At 44.2% G+C, this 12355-nt stretch overlaps 1 protein-coding gene across 1 annotated transcript in view; it reads left to right on the forward strand.

The window, feature by feature from the left end:
- Positions 1 to 4212: 4212 nt before the first annotated feature.
- The window catches only part of LOC115522132 (chondroitin sulfate proteoglycan 4-like), a 58413-nt gene continuing 50270 nt past the window's right edge, over positions 4213 to 12355 (forward strand). The window contains exons 1-4 of the mRNA XM_032594018.1: positions 4213 to 4487; positions 4694 to 4802; positions 5051 to 5157; positions 11429 to 12161. Of these exons, the coding sequence (XP_032449909.1) occupies positions 4213 to 4487; positions 4694 to 4802; positions 5051 to 5157; positions 11429 to 12161 (1224 nt within the window). The remainder of the gene's footprint in view (positions 4488 to 4693; positions 4803 to 5050; positions 5158 to 11428; positions 12162 to 12355) is intronic.

The raw sequence follows: 12355 nt of genomic DNA on the forward strand, positions 1-12355 counted from the left end.
CACCGAACTCTGTCATCTTTGTCCCAATACCAGCAAACGTGGCTGCTCTCCGGGGTCCGCTCAGATCTTTGCCTGTGTGGAGGCCGTATAGCCTCTACCAAATGCACTCCAATCAGGGGAACCACTTCTCCCCGGGTGGCACATGGACCCCTCAGACCCCGCTGCGTGCACTGAGCTTCAGAACTTCAGACTCTGCACTCCACTGTTTATAGAATCCTGGCGGTGTTGAAACCCTCTCCTTTCTTCCCGTCAGTGGATTGGGAGAACAGATTTCTTGTTCAGCCCCCTGTGAGTGTTTTCACTCTTTCTCTTTCTCTCCAGCTACTTTCTAAAGAGTGCTTCTCTTGCACAATCCCAATGCACCGCCCTCTCCTTCCTTTCTCTTTGTCTCTGTCCCCTCTCCGCAAAAGCAGCTGCTTACCATCCATGGCTTTTCTCTCCCCCGCTCCTGTTCACCTCTCCACACCTGTACCTGTGGAGTTCTGTGGCTCAAGTTATGCAAATTGTTGTGTTAATCCTCAGATCAATCTCCTAGGTGTTCAAAAATGGTTTGGTGCTGATCTAGCTGCATTTCAGGGACATGACAAGCTCAGGGTCTCCATGCCGCTCTGCATCTTAACTCCTCCTCCTCGTAAATACACTTTTAAAAAAAGAGAATTCCATAACGTAGACAGTAGCTCCCCCTTATCCATGGGAAACACATTCTAAGACCCTCAGTGAATGCCTGAAATCACAGATAGTACCAAACCCTATATGTACTATGTCTTTTCCTATAATACATACCTATGGTAAAGTCTAATTTATAAATTAGGCATAGTAGGAGATCACCAAAAACAAGAAAATAGAACAGTTGTAAAAATATACCATATTAAACGTTGTATGAATGTGATCTCACTCTCTTAAGATATCTTACTGTACTGCTCTCACCCTTCTTGTGACGCTGTGATATAATGAAATGCCTATGTGAGGAGATGAAGCCGGGTGAATGATGTCAGCCTTGTGACATAGCTCTAGGCTTCTATTGCTCTTCCAAGGATATGTCAGAAGGAGGATCGTCAGCTTCTGGACCATGGTTGACCACGGATAACTGAAATCGTAAATCGGGGGGGACAACTGTACTGTCAGCATATATACTGTTCTTCATCCATACCTCTGATTGCAAGACAAATATTGGAGACTGGGGTCTCATCCAAAGCTACTTTGGGGCACTCGGAAGAATATTTTTTGAGTAGCTAGATATGTGATCTGATTTCAGGTTTCTTCCTTACCTCCTTGGATAAATCAGGCTGTTGCTTTGAAGACTCTCCCTGTCAAAGGCTTAGGTGAACTTTTCTCAGTCCCTGGGGGACACTGGGATATGTCCTCAGCTTGGAGAGTGTCCCCACCGCAGGGAGCCACTTTGTCTGATAAACATACTGTCTTGGTAAGGATATCTTTTAGCATACAGGATATCTGTATTTGCAAATCAAATATCAGTCCTACTGTCACCACCTACTTTCTCAAGGTACAATATACACTTAACACTAGACCCAAGTAGGAAATAGTTCAATAATTTCTCATTTTTTTTAATGTTTAGTTCATTTTGGGGAGAGAGAGAGAGACAGACAGAATGTGAGTGGGGGAAGAGCAGAGAGAGAGGGAGACACAGGATCCAAAGCAGGCTCCATACTGTCAGCACAGAGCCTGACACGGGGCTTGAACTCACAGCGAGATCATGACCTGAGCCAAAATCGGCACTTCAACCCACTGAGCCACCCAGGTGCCCCAATAATTTCTCATTTTTGACTACCTTCTTATCAGATCTCGTTAGAGTATTATTGCTTTGACTTCATACCAGCGCTGATGAAGAGCTTGAACAGGAAGAGGAGAAAGCGCCAGCACTTCCAGTTCCTTTGCGTTACTGGCCCTTGCGTTATTTCCACATATTTTTCATCTATGGCTTATTTGCAGGAATTGTCAAAAGCGACTGATCCTTTTAGTGAGGGTTTGCGGATCTGCGTGTGGTGTGTCACTGAATGGGAAAGAGGATGAGGCCGTTCGGTGTCAACGCATTGTAGGATTCCCGCTGCCTGCCCAGGGAGACTCGAGTACCCAGCAAGTGAGGCATGTGGCTGGTCTCACACAGACGACTGAGACAAGATGCCCGTCAATCTGTAAACTAGACACGCATAAAGTCTCAATTCTTACTTTTATAGAACAAGACAACCTGCAAAGTCTTCTGGCTCCACAGTGGATATCTTGGCGCCACGCTTTACCATTTCTTTTTTTCTTTCTTTCTCCACGTTGCCATTTCTACCTGAAGCTGGGGTGCCCGAACCCAAATGCTGCCCCCGGCCAGTGTGTCCTGGTGAGCCAAGCAACAGCTGGTGCGGCAGGAGGTGACACGGAGAGGTGAACCGTGGGGCTAGAACACCCAACTGCGCTCATGGTTGCTGTGCTGAATAGGTCCCGGGGTTACCTGATCAGCTGATTTGCAGGGAGACCAAAGAGTTCAGGTGTTTGATTACAGTCTCTTTCATTTAAAATATCTTAATTAATATTTTATTTTATTTTTTTTTCAATGTTTATTTATTTTTTTGGGGGACAGAGAGAGACAAAGCATGAACAGGGGAGGGGCAGAGAGAGAGGGAGACACAGAATCGGAAACAGGCTCCAGGCTCTGAGCCATCAGCCCAGAGCCTGATGCGGGGCTCGAACTCACGGACCGCGAGATCGTGACCTGGCTGAAGTCGGACGCTTAACCGACTGCGCCACCCAGGCGCCCCTTAATTAATATTTTAAAAATAGGGGCGCCTGGGTGGCTCAGTTGGTTAAGCGACTGACTTCAGCTCAGGTCATGATCTCACGGTTTGTGAATTGGAGCCCCACACTGGGCTCACTGCTGCCGTCACAGAGCCCACTTCCAATCCTCTGTCCCCCTCTCCCTCTCGCCCCTCCCCTGCTCGTGCTTTATCTCTCAAAAAATAAACATTATATATTATATGATATATATTATATACTATATAATATATGATATATAATATAGCACATACACTGTTGTATATAATATATTACATATATAATATTATATATATTATATACCATACATTATATGATATATGATATATATACTATATAATATATGATATATCATATAATATATTATAATTATCATATAATATATTATAATTATATTATATGATATATCATATAATATATAACTATAATATATTATATGTATTACATATATTATAATATAATATATATTATATAATATATATGGGCGCCTGAGTGGCTCAGTTGGTTAAGCATCCAACTCTTGATTTCAGCTGAAGTCACGATCTCATGATTTATGAGTTTGAGCCCCGCATCGGGCTCTGAGCTGGCAGTGCAGAGCCTGCTTGGGATTCTCTTTTTCCCTCTCTCTCTCTGCGCCTCCTGCATGCGCGTGCTCTCTCTCTCTCAAAAATAAATAAACTTGTATATATATATATATATATATATATAGTATATACTATATATATAACATATATATAGTATATGTATATATCTTTTATATATATTGTATATATATAGTATATATATAACTTATACATACTATATATATAACTTTTATATATATAGTATATATATAACTTTTATATATATACATATATATATACATATTATATTTTAAAAATAGAGCTGCATAGGCCATACAAAGCACAAACAAAAGTCATAACCTCTGCTTCTGGGGCCCTTCCCAGTGCTATTGCTTTATTCACCTCTGCATTCCCAGCACTTAGTCTAGTACCTACAAATGACAGGTGCTCAATAAATACGAGCAACTGAATGACAGAATGTACCCAGCGACTGTGGAAGGCAGAATAATGGCTCTCCAAAGAAGTTCACATCTTAATTCCCAGAACGTAGAATATGTTGCTTTACATGGCAAAAGGGACTTTGCAGATGTGATCATATCATAAGAGGGAGAAGCTGATATGTTGGAAGCAGAGGTGATGGCTGGCTGGGGCCACAAGCCAAGAAACGTGGCAGTGTCTGGAAGCTGCAAAAGGCAAGGAAACAGATTCTCTCCCGGAGCCTCCAGAAGAAATGCAGCCCTGCAGACACCTTGATTTTAGCTCAGTGAGACCTTTCTTGGACTACTAGCCTCCAGAATTGTCAGACGATAAATCTGTGTCATATTAAGCTACTACATTTGTGGTAGGTAGTCTGCTGCAGCAGCAATAGGAAATGGAGATGAAAGAGCAAACACAGACATGCATAAGGGCCACGTGTGGTGCATCCAGGATAGGACATGGGAGCTATGTCACTAAGGAGGGTGTTGTCAGCTCAATCAGCGCCCAGCTAGGAGCCAGGACTGCCTCACTACTTCATTTCAGGGGTGCTGTGGAAGCGACGGAGTCTATAGGAATAGCTCCCCCTGGCGTCGTGCAGGACACAGTCTTCGCGACCCTACGCAGCAGGCGTGGAGAATGCCGCCCTGAGAGTAGCCGAGGGCAGGCTACGTGCTGGTTTTCTCTTTGCAACCTGAGCAGTTGGCATAGTGACTAATGTTTGGGGAATGAATGAAAAGTGAGAACCTGGTGGATCCTGTTCTACAACAGCAAGAATTCCACGACTGTGGATTGCTCTGACCCCACCCGGAAACCCAAGATTGGCATCTACACAGTGGCCCTGGGCCTACTCTCCACTCTTTCCCCGCCTCTTACAGTGCCAGCAACACATTTAGCATAGAGATGTGGTGCCAGGGGCCCCCTCTCACCCCCCAGCCCACTAAACAACCGCCCATCCTGCAGCCATGGAGAAAAGATCTCTTCCTGGTATACCTTGACTTCCTGTCCCAGCTTATGTGTTAGCGGACCTGAGCTTTGTGGAAGAGAGGTAGAACCCCCCCGCCCCTTGTTGGGGTTTGCATTCAATGAACAAAGGAGGTTGCACCTCTCAGGCATGTTAGATGTTGGAGCTAAGTTATTTCATACTTGGAAGTTGTCTTCTTTCTTAGCATGCTCCGGATGGTTAGGACGGTTAGTTGTCTCTTGAATAAGTATTCAACTTCCGTTTCATAAAGCGCAACGTCAATGCCACAGTAAGGCAGTTCAGAGATTTCCCCGGAGCAGATCTGGGGGTTAAAGTGTGGCTTTCCTGTTCAAGTGCAGTGACCCCTTCACAGGGTCGGTGTGAGGAAGAGCTGCTTTGTGATGTCAGCCCTCCTCCTACCACCTCATCTTAGGACTCTGTGTAACGCAAATGCTCTAGCAGAGAAGTTTGTTTTTGTGGTTTTGTATTTTAATTTTTCAGACAAGCTTCTACACCTATTATCATCTATGGAATACATTTGGAAGAAAGACAATGCATGAAAAGGTATAATATAAAATTGCGAACAATGTTATACTATGAAAAGGCAGCCCTAATTTCCAGCGAAAGGAAACAGTTCTGAACTCTCTCTCTCTCTCTCTCTCTCTCTCTCTCTCTCCCTTTTAAATACTTTTGTGATTAGTTTTTATCCCACTTTTGTTTGCCCTCACAGTCACCAGGCCGATCTTTCTAAAATACGGAACCGATATGTCTCCTCCCAACCAAGAACCACGTCTTGGGGGCCTGGGTGGCTCAGTCGGTTAGGCATCCGACTTCAGCTCAGGTCATGATCTCGCGGTTGGTGGGTTCCAGCCCCGCGTCGGGCTCTGTGCTGACAGCTCGGAGCCTGGAGCCTGCTTTGGATTCTGTGTCTCCCTCTCTCTCTGCCCCTCCTCCACTCATGCTCTGTCTCTCTCTCTTCCTCTCTCGAAAATAAACATTAAAAAAAATATTTAAATAAATAAATAAATAAATACATACATACCACATCTTCCCCTGCAGTCTTCTTAATATGGTTTCTAAGGCTCCCCTCCCCCCATCAGTGGGTCCCTGCGCACAGGATCCAGTTAGTTGTTCAGTCAGCCATTTGCTCCCCAAATGTTCTGGAGAACTTCTTGTCACATACGTACCAACAAACGAAGCGAAATGAAACAGAAACTTCTCTCTCAGGGTCCCCCTCTCAGTAAGGGGATATCCAGGCAGAAATCTCAAAATTAATCTGGATTAACCGCCTCTCCTCTCCCTTTCCCTGGACAATCTAGCTTTTTAAATATTTCTTGAACCCACCCACTTCTGCCCTGTCTGCTCCCCACTATCCCTTTGAGCCCATGTTCTGTGCTTCAGCCAAAATCATCTAAATTGCAATCATTTCCCTGTTTGGTCCCTTTAGGGCTTTTTTTGGATAGAGTCTGAACTCTTGCCTTGGCTTACAAAGCCATCATTTATTGAGTGGTTACTATGTGCTGGGCACTCTTGTAGGTACAGAGGATTGAGCAGTGACCAAAACTAGCAAGGGTCCTGCCGTCAAAACTTCACATTCTGTTTGGGGTGGTGTGGTTGGAGCTGGATAATAACCCAGGAAACAAATAAAGAAGGTAACTAGACATGATGTAGGGGCCTCAGAAGGATTAGCCACTTTATTTTTGTTGTTGTCGTTAAGTTTATTTATTTATTTATTTATTTGAAGAGAGAGAGCATGAGCAGGGGAAGGGCAGAGACAGCGGATAAGAGAGAATCCCAAGAAGAGTCTGCTCAGCACAGAGCCCAAAGCAGGGCTCAATCTCATGAACCACGAGATCATGACCTGAGCCTAAATCAAGAGTCTGACTCTTTTTTTTTAAAAATTTTTTTTTTCAACGTTTATTTATTTTTGGGACAGAGAGAGACAGAGCATGAATGGGGGAGGGGCAGAGAGAGAGGGAGACACAGAATCGGAAGCAGGCTCCAGGCTCCGAGCCATCAGCCCAGAGCCCGACGCGGGGCTCGAACTCACGGACCGCGAGATCGTGACCTGGCTGAAGTCGGACGCTTAACCGACTGCGCCACCCAGGCGCCCCAAGAGTCTGACTCTTAACCAACTGAGCCAGTCAGGTGCCTCACGGAGTAGCCATTTCAAATTGAAAGTTCAGGGATGGCCTTTCAGCTGGACACAGCAGCAGGCGCCCTCTGACCTTTACCCCCTCATATGTCTGTAGTTTTTGCCTGGCTGCTCCCCTCTCACTCTGTGCTCAGCCAGGTTGGACCTTTGGTTCCTTGCAGTCACTGGTCTCTTTGTCTCCTATTCCTCCCCCTTGTCTCTCTCCTCTTTCTCTCGCCTGTCCCTCATTAGGTCTTTCTGGAAGCCATCTTCCTGCCTGCTGGAAACACCTTTCGTCCATCCCCCTTGACTAGGCTGAGTGTCTCAGTTGCGGTCTACATTTCCCAAGTAATCATCCAGCCGATGTAATTGCTTGACTGGCAGTTACGTCATTCACCTTCAAACACCCAGGACCAATCGAGCATTTGGTATATTTGTGGGCAGCATAAGTTCATGCAGGGTGGGCACTTAAATCTGCCAGGGAGAGACACTTTATGGGCAGTTTGCTCCTTTCTTCTTAAAAACAAGTTGCTGATGTACCAACTTTCTACTCTCACCTGGGTTCGATATATTCTTCTTTTTGAGCAGCTTTCTCTTCTGATAGTCTGCAAGCCCTTTGGTCTTAGTAATTTCCTACCTCCGACTCCTGATAGTACTGGCACATAGGAGGTACCCAATAAATAATAAATCAGAAATCCCTAAACAACACCAAAGCCAAACAAGAAAAACAGAAAGCTGTAGTTTGGAAAAAGAAATGGGAACCATTTCTAGGGTAGAGAAAAATGAATCAAATAATCATCTTCTTGGGAGAAGTTATAGAGAAATATCAATGTTTATTTTTCCTGAAAAGTCTTTTACCCACCTGACTGCCAATCTTTGGCTTCCATTCAACCATTTCACCTTTTATATAAGCACATAAAACCAGGAAGTTGCTCTGATTTTTGTTCACTTTGATTTGCTCTACACATGTAATGGTGAAGTCACACCTTTTCCTTCACTGCAGGTGGAGATCACCTTTCTCTTTCTAGAATTTCTTGTGCTTTGATTTGCTTTTTACTGTTATTTTGAGGCACTTACTAAGAGCCACAAAAGTGGGGGCCCATTTGGAGATATGTGAGGACACAACTGGTTCCAGGCTGTCAAACCAGAAGTCTTAAACCCGATTCCTCGTTTTTTCCCTTGAGGTCATGGAAATTTCTAGCCACCAGCCGAGCCTGGAATTGATTTAGTGCCAGGGAGGTGAGCCGTGGGAAAATAGAACATTACTTAGTCATTCTCAGCAGTAGATTTTATGATTTAGAAAACATTTCCTGGCTTTGAAAACTTAACAATACAGCCTCTAAGTCAGTCAAAAATCAGAGTGAGGGGATTTGTAATGAGAAATTCCAGGACTATACACACCAAGTGGGATAGCTAGTGGGTTTGTAATAAATCGTTTCGTCTCTACAACCTTATTGCTACAATCTGGTTTTATGGAATTATTATTTCATTATTAATGGCTGTTTTTAACTAGAGAGAAGAGTGCTTATACGTATCTGAAAAAGTGTGTAGAGATCAGATTCATCTCTGTAAGAGCTTTGCATCTTAGTGAAAACACTGGATTGGTGGTGGGGAATGCTTGGTTTTTGTCTTCGCTCTGTTTTGAAGTAACTGTTGACTCTACGTAAGTCCCTAAGCTTCTCTAGGCCTGAGTTTACTCAACTATAAAATGAAGGTCTCCTGGGTTAGTGTCTTTTGGTTCAATAAATGCTTGTTTGCTACTTACTTTAGATTGGGTTCCCTAAAAAGAGCAGCATGGGCAGAGATTCTTGTGCAAGTAAATTACTGAGTGAGGTGACCAGGAAAGAACTGTAAGAAAGGAGGGAAGCAGGATAGGGCAGGAGAAGAAACTAAGCAAAGATCTGGTTTTAATTGATCTAATATTGGCCTGATCCCAGAGAGGGCTCTGGGATATGAATAGCAACCCAGAGCTCTACGTATTTGATGCGTCTGTTTCAATCAGTCAACGACCATAGGTTGCAGGGGGTATAATTTCACTGAAACTCCAGTTAAGCAGCTGGAGGATGGGTATATGAACCTTTTAAAGGGGATGTCAATGAACTATCAACAAAACCTAAGATACCACCTGTGTGTCAGTCACCGTGTGAGATATTGGAGAGGGAGAGATAAAAAAGAGATGACTCCTGGTCATAGGAAACTCAGGGAATAGTTCAGGAGATAGATGAATAAACAAGTAATTTCAGTACAACATGGTGAACCCTAGAATAAGGGAATATACAGAGTGTTGTAGGAACAGAGAAGCAGACGTTGCAGATCGTGTGCCTCAGGACGCAGAGTCTAAGGTGGAGAGAAACAGGAGTAAGGACTGTTCTTAAGATCAACATTTGAGGAATGGAAGGGAACTGGAACGAGAGGAGAGAAAATTCCACTTGCGATGCAGTGCCAATGGAACTGACCTTGAGGAGAGTTTTGAAGATGCTGGGGGCTCTCTACCAGCAAGGTTCATAGCAGCCAGGGTAGAAAGGCCTTTATGCCTGAAGGGTAGTGCATCACAGAAAACATTCACCTGTGGAAGCCAGGTGCTTTGAAACCATAGATTTCTGGCTTATGGGGATGGGAACACAAATCTCTCAAGTGGGACACTGAGAGTGATGGTGAACAAGGCCACTCCTATCTACTTCTTGTTCCCAGACCCATGCATTATACTTCCCGGAGACAGAGCAGGAGGTGTTTAAAGAGCTTTAATTTAAAGAACAACATCAGGTTGTTCCTACACTGTCAAGCCCTCCCTTTCAGCGACATAGTATATGATGTGCCAGTGGATCCTATTGTCTTAGGCCCATTACCACACCTTCCTTGGAGTATAGGGCATGTCTTTGATTGACGTGATGTTATTTGGCATCCCTTATTCGTGGATTAAACACTCCATGAGCTTTTCAGATGATAGCGCTATCTGAGTCAAGGAAGATAAATATATACCCAGAACATGTGTCTATTTTTGTGGAAATGAATCACTGACAATTCTAAAGAGAAAGGGTTTCACTGAAGTCGGCTCACCACCAAATGGACAGTTGGTCTCTCTTCAAGGGATAGTAACATATTAGGGATTGGTGTCGGACTCTGTTGGAGGCATGTTGGGCATTCAGCAGTAGCAGTAACTAGGAAAGCCTTGGTAAGAGGGAACCCGGACTGTTGGGTGCATGCATAGACTCCACCCCGCCACCATGGCTACCTCATCATGAGCCTGTTGTGGCAGATGACAGAAGCTGGCTAATGTCAACTGGCCAAGTCACTGTCTGTCTGGTTGTTTAATGCATAGTCTGTGGTGGATGTTTTTTTGGCGGACATTAACATGCAATATAAAGATTTTCCCGCTTCCTGCATCAATCCCAGACTTCCTCGATCCTACTCTTTAAATCTTTCGCATTCTAGGCTCTTGACCATCTGGCCAGGCCATTTGCCACTCTTTATCGGTCTTTATTTATTTGACTCTCAGGCCACTTCTCTCTGTGTAAAGTAGATGACTAGGTGTTCCACCCAAAGTCCTATCCATTTGGAGGACTTGCTCTTGCTAGTGGTTTTCATGGCCACCACTAAGAGGAGCTATGGTGCGGTTGGAGTCTGTTTTCATCACGCATCCGTAGGATGAGGCTGGTTCATCTGTGAACCACACTCAGGTGTTTTGTTCCTCCATCAGCTGGCAACATGGGATTGCCCCATGCAGCCATAGGTGTGAGCTGATGAAAGGTGCTGGCACAAGAATGGTGATGACTGGAGCTCTGGGCTGCCCTCTTGTGCACTTGCTTGTACCTTCTTCTGGTCCTATTTATGCTCAATCCTTGATGTACCACTTCCATCTCTTTGATCCAGCTGTCATGGTCATTCTGTCATGTCTGTCCCACTGATAGTGGGTCGTTGCAATTTCTATGCATCTAGGAGCCACTTTAGCGGTGAGTTCGCACCAATTTCCAGTAGTCTTTTCCAAGGTATTATAGCCTATATCCCTGGAGAGTGCCCCAACTTTATGCTTTGTCCCCTTGTTCAGGTACCCTCAGTTGCATGTGTGTTCTTGCAGCTACAGGCAGTAGAATATACCTGGAGCGGTCCTACAGCTACATTAGGATCTAGTCCTTTTCTACCGATATCAAGCCCAACAGGTCTCCACACAGGTTATGCTGTGACTTAACCTTTGTTTTTGGCCTAGTGGCCAGGAAGAGAGATGGTTGTGTATCTTCAGCGGTCAGATGTTACTTGTGAGGAGAGGCCTCTGCATTCTCTTTAAGCAAGGCACGTGCCAGCCTTAATAGGGGAATAGGCCACTTCTGCAGGCTAAGAGGGTTCAGAGAGATCTGGGGACCCAAGGTATTTGAATGCATCAACCCAGATGCCCCCAAGTCCATATGTCAAGGTCCTATTTCTTTTCCAACCAGGGCCTTAGCTTTGTCAGAGCAAGCCTATCATAGAGGAGACTTTAACTCTATTTGCAGCTGACTACTCTGACGATTAATTCTTGAGTGGGAGTCTTACCTTCTACTGCTCTCCTGCTGTAGGAAAGGAGAAAGACTTTATATGCTGCCAGGGAAGCCCTCTAGCTTGTAATTGTCAACTAATCTCTCCTAGTTTTCCCTTATCTTTGTCCAAAGCTTCATTCAAACTTAGCAATAAATATCCAATTCATAGTCCTCCTAGCTATTACTTGCCCCATATTTTTCATAGCCTGATCGTTCATAGCTGGCTAAGGTGTTCCCTTCTGCTCTTACACCAGTTCACCACCAGTGGTTTGAGATTATCCCTGTGGGAGGGAAGGAAGAGGAATTGGGTACATGGAGAAATAGACTTGGATTCAGTTTCAGTGGAAACCTTGGCCACCCTTCTTGAGAGTTCTGAAGAGGGACTGACCCATCAGAGCTGTTTTGAGTTGGGGCAAGAAAATATTGAGCCTTTGTACCCCCACATCAGATCTGTGGGCTACCCCAGCTTTCTTCAGCAGGGTCAGTCCCTGAAGGGAGATGACAATACAAAGTGGAATGGTCATTGTGTAATAAATTTACTAACTTTTACTTCTCTTAAAAATGTTTCCCTAGCATCTTTTTATGGTGAAAGTTATGTGGAGCTCAACATCATAGACGTTTCCTCTGAGTTATCTCTTCAATTAAAATTTCAAACCAGCAAACCACGGGGATTACTTTTTCTTGCAGCGGGGAAAAGTGACTACTGTATTATAGAACTTCTATCAGGAAACTTACGGGTAAGATTTTCTTAAATCTTTAAACACATGTAAACATCCAATTACCGGAGGAAAAGCCATGAGAGAGAAAGAGAACAAAATAGCTGTCCATTTGATTACTATTACTACAATAAAGTCATGTGCCATTTGAAAAGTTTGGATCTCCTCTGAGTTTACGAGCATGCCTGAAATATTCCAACTCTGACATTTTTTAA

This window comes from Lynx canadensis, chromosome A1, assembly GCF_007474595.2.
Source record: "Lynx canadensis isolate LIC74 chromosome A1, mLynCan4.pri.v2, whole genome shotgun sequence".
Classification (NCBI taxonomy): domain Eukaryota; kingdom Metazoa; phylum Chordata; class Mammalia; order Carnivora; family Felidae; genus Lynx; species Lynx canadensis.